The sequence below is a fragment of the Carcharhinus amblyrhynchos genome, chromosome 35 (assembly GCF_965287045.1).
Source record: "Carcharhinus amblyrhynchos chromosome 35, sCarAmb.v2.hapA, whole genome shotgun sequence".
Lineage (NCBI taxonomy): Eukaryota > Metazoa > Chordata > Chondrichthyes > Carcharhiniformes > Carcharhinidae > Carcharhinus > Carcharhinus amblyrhynchos.
The window spans coordinates 903062-915367 of NC_137358.1; the positions used below are offsets into that span (position 1 = coordinate 903062).

At 43.0% G+C, this 12306-nt stretch overlaps 1 protein-coding gene across 4 annotated transcripts in view; it reads left to right on the forward strand.

The window, feature by feature from the left end:
* The window catches only part of LOC145361613 (RNA binding protein fox-1 homolog 2-like), a 282466-nt gene that overhangs the window by 156342 nt on the left and 113818 nt on the right, over window positions 1-12306 (forward strand). Inside the window, exon 1 of one of the 4 annotated variants that reach the window (XM_080217474.1) lies at window positions 10291-10385. The exons of the other annotated variants lie outside the window; for them this stretch is intronic. Coding sequence (XP_080073600.1) covers window positions 10341-10385 — 45 coding nt within the window. The 5' untranslated portion in view covers window positions 10291-10340. Of the gene's footprint in view, window positions 1-10290; window positions 10386-12306 lie in introns of those variants that run through there. 4 annotated transcript variants of the gene reach the window in all.

A 12306-nucleotide genomic window follows, 5' to 3' on the forward strand; every position in this document is an offset into this window, starting at 1 on the left:
TTAAATGAGTCAAGTCAAGTTTGTTTATTAGTTACAAGTAGGCTTATATTAACACTGCTATGAAGTTACTGTGAAATTCCCCTCGTTGCCACATTCCAGCATCTGTTTGGGTACACTGAGAGAATTTAGCACTACAATGAAGTTACTGTGAAAACCCACCACACCCCGGCACCTGTTTGGATACACTGAAGGAGAATTTAGCATAGCCAGTGCACCTGACCCGCACATCTTACTGACTGTGGGAGGAAACTGGAGCACCCAGGGGAAACCCACACAGACACAGGGAGAATGTGCAGGCTCCACACAAACAGTAACTCAAGCAGGAAATCGAACCTGGGTCCCTGGCATTGGGAGGCACAGTGCTAACCACTGTGTCACCGTTCCACCCATGATTGAAAAACCTGCTGGAACTTGCACAAAGGATGATTATCTGAGTATGATCTAGGAAGGTAACCTTCACCTGGTGAACTGGATTCCACTATAAGTCATTCTTTACAGGAGGAAAATTAGAGGTGGATTAGAACAATGACATGCAGATTTAAAGTCGAGATTCTTAACATCATTGAATTACTATGACAACAGGAATGAGTTGCTGGCCTCTATACAGAGGATCTTTGTGAGTCTCCTGTTCACACCCACCTACCATATCTGAAAACAAAATCAGTGTGGTGACAAGACTCGCAGTGAGGTCATTCAGTGTCTACCATCATTGCTCTTTTGTTTGTGGGCTTCTCTGCAAACTATTAATTACTGTGTGACGCAACCCTCTAACATTGATCGATCAGGAAGAGGGGAAAGGGTTCCATCTGCCCTTTATTTGATTTTTAAATACTGCAACCCTCTCTCTCAGATGTCCAGTGATGTCACGTTGAAAGTTTAAGTCGCCCTTTCTAGACCGTGAACATTCATTTTTTAATCAGTTGGTTAACAAGGTCAACCCTCAGGGCTGTGACTGAGCATTAGCCATTATTAGGTGTTTTGTACCAGTAAAACATCACTTTGGTGTACAAGAGTTTTACTGGAAACTCTGCCCAACAAACTGGTACCATTGGCTGCTAGGATGGTGAAAGAAGGAAGATGAACTCTACCTCAGACCATCCTGGATGAAGTGAGTGATAGGATCGAAAAGTCATTCACACTGCTGCTAAAGGAATCAGTTTTGTTATTAGTTAAAGTTGGCTGAAGATAAAATAGGATACAATATCATATTTTCTTGCTGGTCTTTTACAAGAACTGTTTCATTTTTGGATTGTCCATTTTTTTGCAAGCTTCAGTCAGGAAGTAACAGTATATTTGTGGTCCAACAGTAAATAGGATTGCTGTTTTTTGTCATCATCTGTTCTGGGTGAACAGATCTTGAGCATTTATCTCTTCCATACAACATTAGAAGTAATGATAGTATTAAATCAGAGGCAGTAGATTACAGTTAGCAACGGGCAGGGGGATGATGCTGGCATACAGGCAGCTGTTGTGTAGAACGCTGATAGTGGCTCATCTGTTATTGGGAAGTAGAAAATCCTTGGCATGCAGCCAAGCTGCCGGGCTGGCTAACATATGTCATACTGCGAGGAAAGATGAAGCCATTCTGTCTTTGATTTTGTATATAAAAGTATGCTATCTCACAACTTTTTTCTACTGTAGCTACACAGCCTGATGGTAAGTACTTCTCCTGAATTGCCCGGTTGATTTTTCTATTTTTGCAGAATTGCACTAATGGCAGTGTTAGATATTCTCAAGTTTGACAGTGAATTGGAACAAACCTTTGTTTCTTCAAGATTGAAAAATGAATTTGAATGAAGCTGAGCACTTGTTCATCAAACACACAAGCACTCAATGCAAGCTTCATGTCTGCTCAGGTCCAATTGTAATCTGAGCAATGCAGATCAGAGACTGCGGTGTGTTCCTGCGAAGAGAAAGGAAGTTTAGGAGATGCAGGTGGTACCCAACAGTCTGCAGCATCTACCAGTAGGCAACTGCAGAGAGCACTTATGGTTGGCTGTGTTCCTGCCTCTTAACAATGGGTAATTGGCAAGAAAAAAGTCAAAAGCTTGAGGATTGAGTTTTTCTGTTATCCCACCAATGTACTTCAGACATTAAGCATATGATTGGGATGTGGATGAATACTAATACGATAATATGAGAGATTAGCTCAGATGATTGTAAGGAGCATAGAAAAACTGTGTATGGATTACCAAGACACCAGTCAAATGTTGATTTGGTTAAGTGTAGAAGGAGTTGGCCACTGCTTTATAGCATGATGGGTCACAGCAGTTGTCCTGTGTGGACAATGCTGACTAGATGTTAGGTAAGTCTAAGACCATAGTCTAAGATTTACTTATCTGATGCTGTATCTGGGTCTTCAAATAACAGCAGATTTCCCATAATCCAACACGTGGCTGAAGAACCCAGGTTTGACTAGTGATTCTTATGGCATCTGCTGCTATATGAAGACCCAGGTACAACATCAAAGATGTAAATATTAGACTTACCTAACGTCTAGTCAGCATTGTCCACACTGGACAATTGCTGTGACCGATCACACTATAAAGCAATAGCCAACCTCCTTCTACACTTAACCAATCAGCATTTGACTTATGGCAATAATGAAAAATTCCTTAGTTTAATATACCTTCATGAAGGTTAGAGTGGAGGTTTATAAAAACAAAATAGAGATTTAGACTGTGGGAGATGAACACGGTTACCTTTTGTTCTGCATCAACCTTGGTGAAACTAGGTGGAACCATGTATTTCTGCTGGGACACCTGGAAAGCTGGTTGGGAGACAGAGGCCTTGAGACTCTCGGGTATGAGGGGAATTGGAAATGTTTCTTTGTGGGGTCAAGATGAGTCTACTTCTTCTAGCCCAAAAGATACTGTGCAGAAAGAAAATATTAAAATAACTCACCTTCTGGTTCTGCCTTCTGTTCCTGGCAGATTTGGCCTGGCAGGCAAAAATAGCAGATTGATCCCTGATTACGTCATTGGAGTCCGATCGCCAATTTAAAAAGTATGCTGGCTTGGGACAGGGGATCTTATCATCTGATTGGCCATATTGGTGGGGAAGGAATGAAATCCAAATGAAGAAATCCTTCATTTTAATTTCTCTCTCTCTCTCTTTCCCCCCACCCCACGTCAGGACGTTGAAGTTGAACGATTAGTGCACTCCATCCTCCTGAGATCCTCGCGGTTGTAATCCAGGGTGCCCTGTTTGAGCTTGAAGAAACATTATTAAAGCAGTTTGAGTTTATCTTCACTCATTTTGTTGAACGTGTTTGTACACCACTAAACATACATGCCAGTTACAGGGAATCACTCCAACATAATTAGAGGACATCACTTACACTAATGACCAAAAAAAAGTTGTTTGAAAGGCAAATTAGCTGTGCCTCAGTGGATTCATTGGCAAGAATGAGAGGTAATCTAACTGTCTGTCAGGATCAGTGTTAAAAGGATGTTTGCCCTCTTGGGGAATCTAGAACTAGAGGGCACAGTTTCCAAAAAGAGGGTGTCTCCCATTGTAGGACAAAGTGGTGATGAGTTTTCCTCCATGGCGTATCAGGAAGCAAAGGTGGCTGGGTCATTGAATATATTCAAGGCCAAACTGGACAGATTTTTGATCAACAAAGGAGTCACGGGTTGTGGAGAGCAGAATGGATAAAGGAATTAAAGCCATGATCAGATCAGCCAGAATCTTACTGAATGGCAGAGCAAGCTCAGGGGACTAATAAATGGTGGCAGCCTCCTGATTTGTACGCCATAGAGGTTTACAGCATAGAAACAGGCCCTTCGGTCCAACTTGTGCATGCCGCTCTTTTTTTTAAACCCCTAGGTTAGTCCCAATTGCCTGCAGTTGGCCCATGTCCCTCTATACCATCTTACCCATGTAACAGTCTAAATGCTTTTTAAAAGACAAAATTGTACCCGCCTCTACTACTACCTCTGGCAGCTTGTTCCAGACACTTACCACCCTCTGTGTGAAAAAATTGCCCCTCTGGACCCTTCTTTGTATCTCTCCCTTCCCACCTTAAATCTGTGCCCTCCAGCTTTGGACTCCCCTGACTTTGGGAAAAGATATTGACTATCTGCCTTGTCTATGCCCCTCATTATTTTATAGACCTGTATAAGATCACCCCTCAGCCTCCTTTGCTCCAGAGGGAAAAGTCCCCGTCTATCCAGCTTCTCCTTATACCTCAAGCCATCAAGTCCCGGTAGCATCTTAGTAAACCTTTTCTGCACTCTTTCTAGTTTAATAACATCCTCCCTATGATAGGGTGACCAGAATTGCACACAGTATTTCAAGTATCGCCTTATACAACTTCAACAAGACGTCCCAACTCCTGTATTCAATGTTCTGACCAATGAAACCAAGAATGCTGAATGCCCCCTTCACCACTTCGTAAACCTGTGACTCCACTTTCAAGGAACTATGAACCTGTACCCCTAGATCTCTTTGTTCTGTAACTTCCCCTAACGCCCTATCATTAACTTAGTAAGTCCTGCCCTGGTTCAATCTACCAAAATGCATCACCTCACATTCTGATCTTACAATGTGTCAATAAAGATTTTGGGCAGGAGCCATTTTATATATCACATAGAACGTGCTGTTGGAAGAATATTGCTGCAATTGAATCGATTTTGATAAGATTGAGCCAGAAACTGTGAATAAGAGAATAATTGAAATTTTGGCCTGCAACCTTGTACAGGACATCAGCATCTGGTTGAGTATTAATGGCTTCACATACTTCAGTACCCGCTCCTAAGAAGATGAAGGGAGATTTGAGACTGAACTAGAAATTCTTCCACACTCAGGGGCATAAGTATGAGATTGTCACAGAGTTGAACAAGAAACCATAGCAAATTAGAGAAGAAATTCTTGTTATCAGTGCTAGGGAAAGAGTTCCATAAGATGTATTACATCCTATACTACTTAAAGGAGCAAGAAAAACTAGACTTGTGAAATTTTGGAGGCCTTGAAAACTCATATTTTAAACCTTCTGCTAATATTATTTATGAATGCAATGTGTCTGTCGTTAGAGCCCAGGAAGAGAGGGAGAATGTTGACTAGTATTTGACTGCACTGGCACACGTGGCTGAATCTTGAGTTTTGGCAATTGAGAATGATTTCACTAGAGAAAGGATTTTCTTAGGAATAAGAAATCCTGCGATTAGAGCATGTCTGCTGAAGAGCAAAACTTACTCTCAAGAAAGCTAGAAGCTGCAATGCTGTTAATCATCAATTAATAGGTAAACTGGAGGGGCTTTGCACTATGTTGAAAGCCATTTAATTAGCAGAAGGGTCAGTAGAAAAATCAAGGCCAGAGTAGTGGATATAAATACTGTGGTTGGCACCACAAGAAAGAAAGGGAAGCATGTTCAGCAAGAAGAAAGCATTACTCTTGCCTCAAGAAACTGAACCACTTTCCTCCTTGCTGGAAAGGAGGGCAAACTGATAAAGATGGTTGCTAGAGAGATGTCGGAAAATTGATTCTGATTAATCATATTGCAACCTAGAATAGGTTGGCATTGTTAAGTCGCAAGGTGCTTTGTGATTGATTAAATTATGGTTTGAGGGAGAGCACCAAGTTGTGCAAATTTCCTCAAATAGTGACCTCAAAATGAAGCTGTTGCAGGTAAAATTGAGACTCTGATGGAATCATGTTCACCCCACGTGGACAAACTAAATTGGGAGTCCAATATGATAGAAGGAAAGATGATTTTCAATTCCAGATAGTGGGCACTAAGCAAAGTCCACTTTCCGTAATCATGGCATTGTGATGAGTGGCAATGGCCTTCAGTTCATGAATGAAGAATTCAGACATGCATGAAAGAATTGGAAATTTAATACTGCATATCTCCACATTATCTCCAGTCCAATGGGAAGACTGAGGCTGCAGTGAAAAGTGTTGAAGGGATTATACAAAAATCAATTAGATCCAGTGCAGATCATAAGAGTTATAGAGCTTTACAGCACTTCCAGAGACCATTCAGGCCATTGTGTCTGTGCTGGCCATCAAGCAGCTATCTATTTGAATCCCAATTTCCAGTAGCCTTGTATGCTGTGGCATTTCAAGCGCTCATCTAAATGCTGCTTAAATGTTGAGGGTCCCTGCCTCTACCACCCTTTCGGGCAGTGAGTTCCAGATTCCTATCACTCTCTGGGCAAAAAGGTCTTTCCTTAAATCCCCCATAAACTCCCTGCTCCTTATCTTAAATTGAAGCCCTTGGTTATTGATCCAAACAAAGAACAACCCAGCACGGGAAACAGGCCCTTCGGCCCAACGAGCCTGCGCCGCCGCATCACCCTACACCTATTCTACCCTGCATGTCTACGAATGGAACCCTACTCAGTCAGATTCAGGGAAGAAATAGTGTCAATTTGGTAAAAACCGATTAGCCTAAGAGCACATCTTTGGGGTGTGGGAGGAAACCGGAGCGCCCAGAGGAAACCCACGCAACCACAGGGAGAATGCGTAAACTCCCACAGACACAGGCCCAAATCCATGTGTCTGCACAGCCAGCAGTGCTAGTCACTGAGCTGTTGCGGCGCCCGTCTACCGGTCCAGGATCAAGCACACACACCGACATGAAGTACTAGGCCACTCCTGGACTTCCAAGAGCAGCCCACGCACGACCCGCCGTGTGCATGCCCCTCGCTTGACACGAGGTGGACCTCCACCTGTGGAATAAAGACAAAAATATTAATCTTACAGCCTGCCCTTCCGGTGTCTCCCGAGGTTTAACCCTATTTAATAGCCCCTACCATATCCCTCCATTCTCGTTTCACTCATGTGCCTATCTAACTGCATCTTAAACGAGTCCAACGTTCCTGCCTCCACCACCCTACTCGGTAGCGCGTTCCAGACCCCCACAACTCTCTGCGTAAAGAACCTTCTCCTCACCTCCAAATTATACCTCTCCCCCCTCACCCTTAAATGATGACCTCTCGTGTTCGTACCCAGTCTAGGGAGCAGTCTCTCACTATTAACTCTATCTATTCCCTTCAGTATCTTATATACTTCTATCATGTCCCCTCTCAATCTCCGTCTTTCCAAGGAGAATAGTCCCAGTTTCTTCAATCTCTCCTCGTAACCCAGTCCCCCCCATGCCAGGCAACATCCTGGTAAACCTCCTCTGCACCCTTTCCAGAGACTCCACGTCCTTCCGGTAGTAAGGTGACCAGAACTGGACGCAGTACTCCAAATGCGGTCTAACCAACGTTCTGTACAACTGAAGCATTAGACGGCAGCTTTTATACTCTATGCCCCTTCCTATAAAGGCTAACATCCCATAAGCCTTCCTAACAACCTTCTCCACTTGTGACGCAACCTTCATGGATTTGTGAACCTGCACTCCCAGGTCCCTCTGTATGTCTGTACTCCTAATCGGCCTACCTTTTATCACATAGCTCCTCTCTGCATTATTCCGTCCAAAATGCATCACCTCGCATTTGTCAGGATTAAATGCCATCTGCCACCTATCTGCCCACTGCACCAACCTATCTATATCCTGTTGTATCACCTGACAATCCAGTTCCGTACCCGCCAACCCTGCCATCTTGGTGTCATCAGCAAACTTGCTGATCACACCACCTACGCCCTCTTCCAAGTCATTTATGTAGACTACAAAGAGGAGAGGTCCCAGTACTGAGCCCTGCGGCACACCACTGGTCACTGGCCTCCAGCCCGACAAGGTCCCCTCCACAACTACCCTCTGTCTCCTATTTCCCAGCCAGTTCTCAATCCACCTAGCTACCTGGCCTCGTATCCCATGCGCCTTAACCTTTTCTACCAGCCTACCGTGAGGGACTTTGTCAAACGCCTTACTGAAATCCATATAGATGACATCAACGGCTCTCCCATCGTCAACCGTTCTTGTCACCTCCTCAAAGAATTCCACCAGATTCGTAAGGCAAGTCCTCTACTAAGAGGACAAAAATCTTCTTATCTGTGCCCCTCATAATTTTGAGCACCACAATCAGGTCCCCTGCTAAATCATCTCTGCTCTAAGGAAAACAACCACAGCCTCCAGCCTCTCTTCATAGCTGAAACGCAGCAGCCCAGGCAGCATCCTGGTGAATCTCCTCTGCACGCTCTCTAGCACAATTTCATCCTTTCTATAATATGGTGGCCAGAGCTGCACATAGTCCTCTAGCTGTGGCGTAATCAGCATTTTATACAGCTCCATTATAACCTCTCTGCTCTTGTACTCTATATTCGGCTAATAAAGGTAAGTATCACATATTCTATCTTAACCACATAGCCTACCTTAACCGCCCTATCTATCTGATCTACTGCCTTCGGGGATCTTTGGACTAGCAATCTGTACCTCTTAGCATCCTGGCATTCATTGTATATTCTCTCCCGAAAGGCATTACCTCACATTTTTCAAGGTTAAATTGTATTTGCCACTGTTCTGTCCAGCATGTCTATTATTTTGTAATCTAAGGCTATCCTCCTTGTTTTTCACCGCATCACTAATTTACAAACTTACAGATCATAGCCCCCACACCCACTTCTGGAGCATTAATGTACACTGCAAATAGCAAGAGGCCAACACCAATCCCTGCGGCACACTGCGGGTCACCACTTTCCAGTCACAAAAGGAGTGTTTCCAAGGCAATCTCCAAGTGGAGAAACACAACTACTGAAGGCATGGAAAGTTATCCAATCAGCAACTAAAGCTACAACACACCCAGATAACTCTTCCAGCAGCCAGAAATAGTAAAAGGAATGAGTGACAAGGACAAAGAGAAATGACAGCCAAATTTCACTTCGGTAAAGTGGCCAGAAGTAAAAATTGACAAGAGTGCAAAACATTCAATACACTCAGCAAAGGCCAGTCCTCGTGGCAACTTGGGACCTATGGAAAGCTGTTGTCACCTTTATTGAACATGGTGAAAGTGAATGTCTAGATCTGTTGTCACAACCACAGACCTAGACGTTCCTCGGAGAAGCTGCTCCTTCACACTGATAAGGAAGATTTGATTTTGCCAAGTGAGCGAGGAACTGAATGACCCTCAGTTCCAGAGTTCAACCATTCCCCTTGAAATGCAATGAATCAGTGGCACCACGGGCCGCAGCGGGCACTGTGGACCACAATGGGCAATAAACCCTGGCAACATTCACTGCAGCAACATTTGCCAGGGGCTAGCAGACACTAGACAAACAACCAACAACTCACATGTACCATAAGAAAACCTGAGAGGTTGTGTGGAGTGTGTACAATGGGACGGACTAAAAAGAACAGATTTTTGATGATTGTGATTTTCTGCATGGCTTATGTATGTGGAGTAATTCGCAAATGAAATTTGTTTTAGCTTTTTATGGAAAGGGGGATGTTTGAATACTTATGTTTGTACACTATAGCTTACCATACTCGCATAACATCCGCCATATATCAATAAAGGTTTTGGACAGTAGCCATTTTACTTTCCACATGAAACAGTTATATTGCATTGTTCACTACAGTAGTTGGTACAGTACAGTGTCAGGGTTATCCTGTGCAGCACAGATATAACTGGCAGATTTTGTGTTCCATTTTCTTTTTAAACGTGTAAAACGTTTGATTAAAGTAACATAGTAGGAAGGAGCGGCTAGAAGCAGTGTTACCCCACAACAATAATGTAATTTAAATATTGGATTGATAATGGACTGTTCTTATAATGATTCAAAATAGCAGAGTCTGATTTGATTAATCATAAATATTGGAAAGCCGAGAGGCTTGGCAATCTCCTGCGTTAAAGGCCGTGCATGTTATACATATTGTAGTTACAGAAGGGGGTTAACTTGTCTGCTGCAGCCTTGCCAGACTTGAGTTGTTTTATATTGGTGAATCCTGTCACTCCTGCTGCACAAAGATAGGAATTCAACCAGATTTGTCATATTGTTTTTTCAGTGTTTACATCAGTAAAGACACAATTTAACTGTATAAAACTGATTGGAATGTTCTGTCGAAAGGCATTGCTGCAGCTTTCAGCCGTACATAAAGTGACGCCTGTTTGAGCTAAAGTGGCAAGTGTGCACCTGTTTGTATCTATTACAGTGCAGGCGCATTGCTTTATAAAAAGCTTTTGGGTGGGGAAAGCAGATGCCTTCTCTTCAAAAAGACTGAGTCTTCAGGGCCAGGACATGAGGGTTAATTCACACAAGTTTGATTGCAACAGCTGAAAACATGTTACCAGGCAGAGAGCCTCCCCTGCTCACATTGCTGAAGGCCTACACTGTGTGCATCACAAATCCTTAAACAGCTGTTCACGATTGACGGCTAGACCAATTCACACACTCATCCCAGCCACAGTGCCGTGCTTCTCTTAATTCGAGTGCCCTACAGCAACTTGTAAGCATGTTCAGTGTCTACTGTATGGAATATCCTTACCCTATGTTACAGGTGAGTGCTGGCTTAGAAATCCACGCTTTTCACAGTCTATTATTCTGGGGCTGATACACGTTGTCTTTTCTTACATATTGTCTTCGGAATTTGTAGAGATGTCTTCTGTGCTACTCTGCTCAGTCCCAGCAATGTAGAACCAATGTAGGTTCGTAGGCCAGCAAAAAAAAAGCACTCTTAAGGTGCAAGAGCCTTGTGATTAAAATGTGTTGAAGCCTCTGAGGTTATTTCTGTACTGCACTGCAGAGTTCTATGCATCTTGAAGCAGTACTGCCACTATTTCCATAGAGGGGAAGTTGTAGTATAGCATTTCACACTCTCAATTCATAGAGGTTTTTTGCTGCATTGATGCACACCAGTGTGCAACCAGCATTATCATTAGTCCGATATAGGGGAAGTTCTAAACTCAGTTTGTTTAAGAAAGCTCAATATTGTTTGATAAATTGATGTGCGATTTGGGTGGGTAGATTACTTTTCATTACTTGTCAACCAGGGAGATATCCCAAGGACCTGACTAAAGAATGGTAAATTAGGCAGAAGAAATCCATTAGTTTCAGTTAACTTGAATACTTGTACTAAGATTTAGGAGCTCCTTGATGGTGTAGCTGGGAAGCATAACTTTTTGTTTAATTTAGCTTTACACCATAGGTCAAAGGTTTGATCTTTCATTTATACAGAACTAGCTGGAGTTGGAAGAGGTTCTCCCATTGGTCTCTGTTGAGGGAAAATCTACAGAGGTTACTGCTTCTCATTATTGTCCATTGAGTGCTGCTGGAAACTGCATTTGTGGGCCCTGGATGGAGGAGAGGATCAGTCTCAGCTGTGATGCTCCTTCACAATTGCTTATCCTGCTCCTATTCGATGTTTAAGCTAGCATATCCAAGATTGATCGCTTAAGTAACAGCAACTGTAATTCAGAGGTATTTAATTGGGTGTAAGGCACTTTAAGATGTCTTCAGGACATGATGAGGTGCTTTATAAATGCAAGAGCTGATTGTGTTTCATGGTGAAGCTGGCAGCGTCTGTAGATCATTCTTGAATGAGTAGCTTTAGAAGGTAAGAAAGCAGGGAAAACACATAATAAACCTTTTGAGGTCTCCAGGTCTATAATTAAGTGTTTAAATGCAATTTGGCAGACAGACAAAATTCTTTCTTTGCTTCCCTTTGAGAAAGAAAGCTCCTCCAGATAAATTTAGTTGATTCCCAAATTAGGAATTTGGTCTGTATGATAATAGGTGGAAATTCCAAGCTGCAAATCTTCACCTGTTGATTAGACACTTCCAAAATCGTTGACTTTGAAACCAAATCAGAGATTTGTATAAAACCATAGAATATTTGCAGAATTTGGAAAATTGATATTTATGCCACATGTGGAGATGCAACAGTGATTTTTCAACCAATATTTTTATAATGTATTGGCAGGTCTATGGCGAGAGAACAGAGCTAACACCTCCAGTTTGGATGACTCTTAGTCAGATGGGTGGGGTCATCCAGACTCAAAACGTTAGCTCTATTCTCTCCCCACAGATGTTGTCGGACCTGCTGAGATTTTCTAGCATTGTCTATTTTTTGCTTCAGATTCCAGTACCCACAGTAATTTGCTTTTATATTCCTATTATGTATGTTTCAACTATTCTTCGTCCTTGTGCTTCACCAGGATTGTATCAAATACACAGCACAGTTTCTACTTGCTTCATCTTCCATGTAATGGGACGGCACGGTGGCACAGTGGTTAGCACTGCTGCCTCACAGTGCCAGGGACACAGGTTCGATTCCTGGCTTGGGTCACTGTGTGGAATTTGCACGTTCTCCCTGTGTCTGCGTGTGGTTGCTCCAGTTTCCTCCCACACTCTGAAAGACGTGCTGGTTAGGTGCATTGACCCGAACAGGTGCTGGAGTGTGGCAGATAGGGGAATTTCAC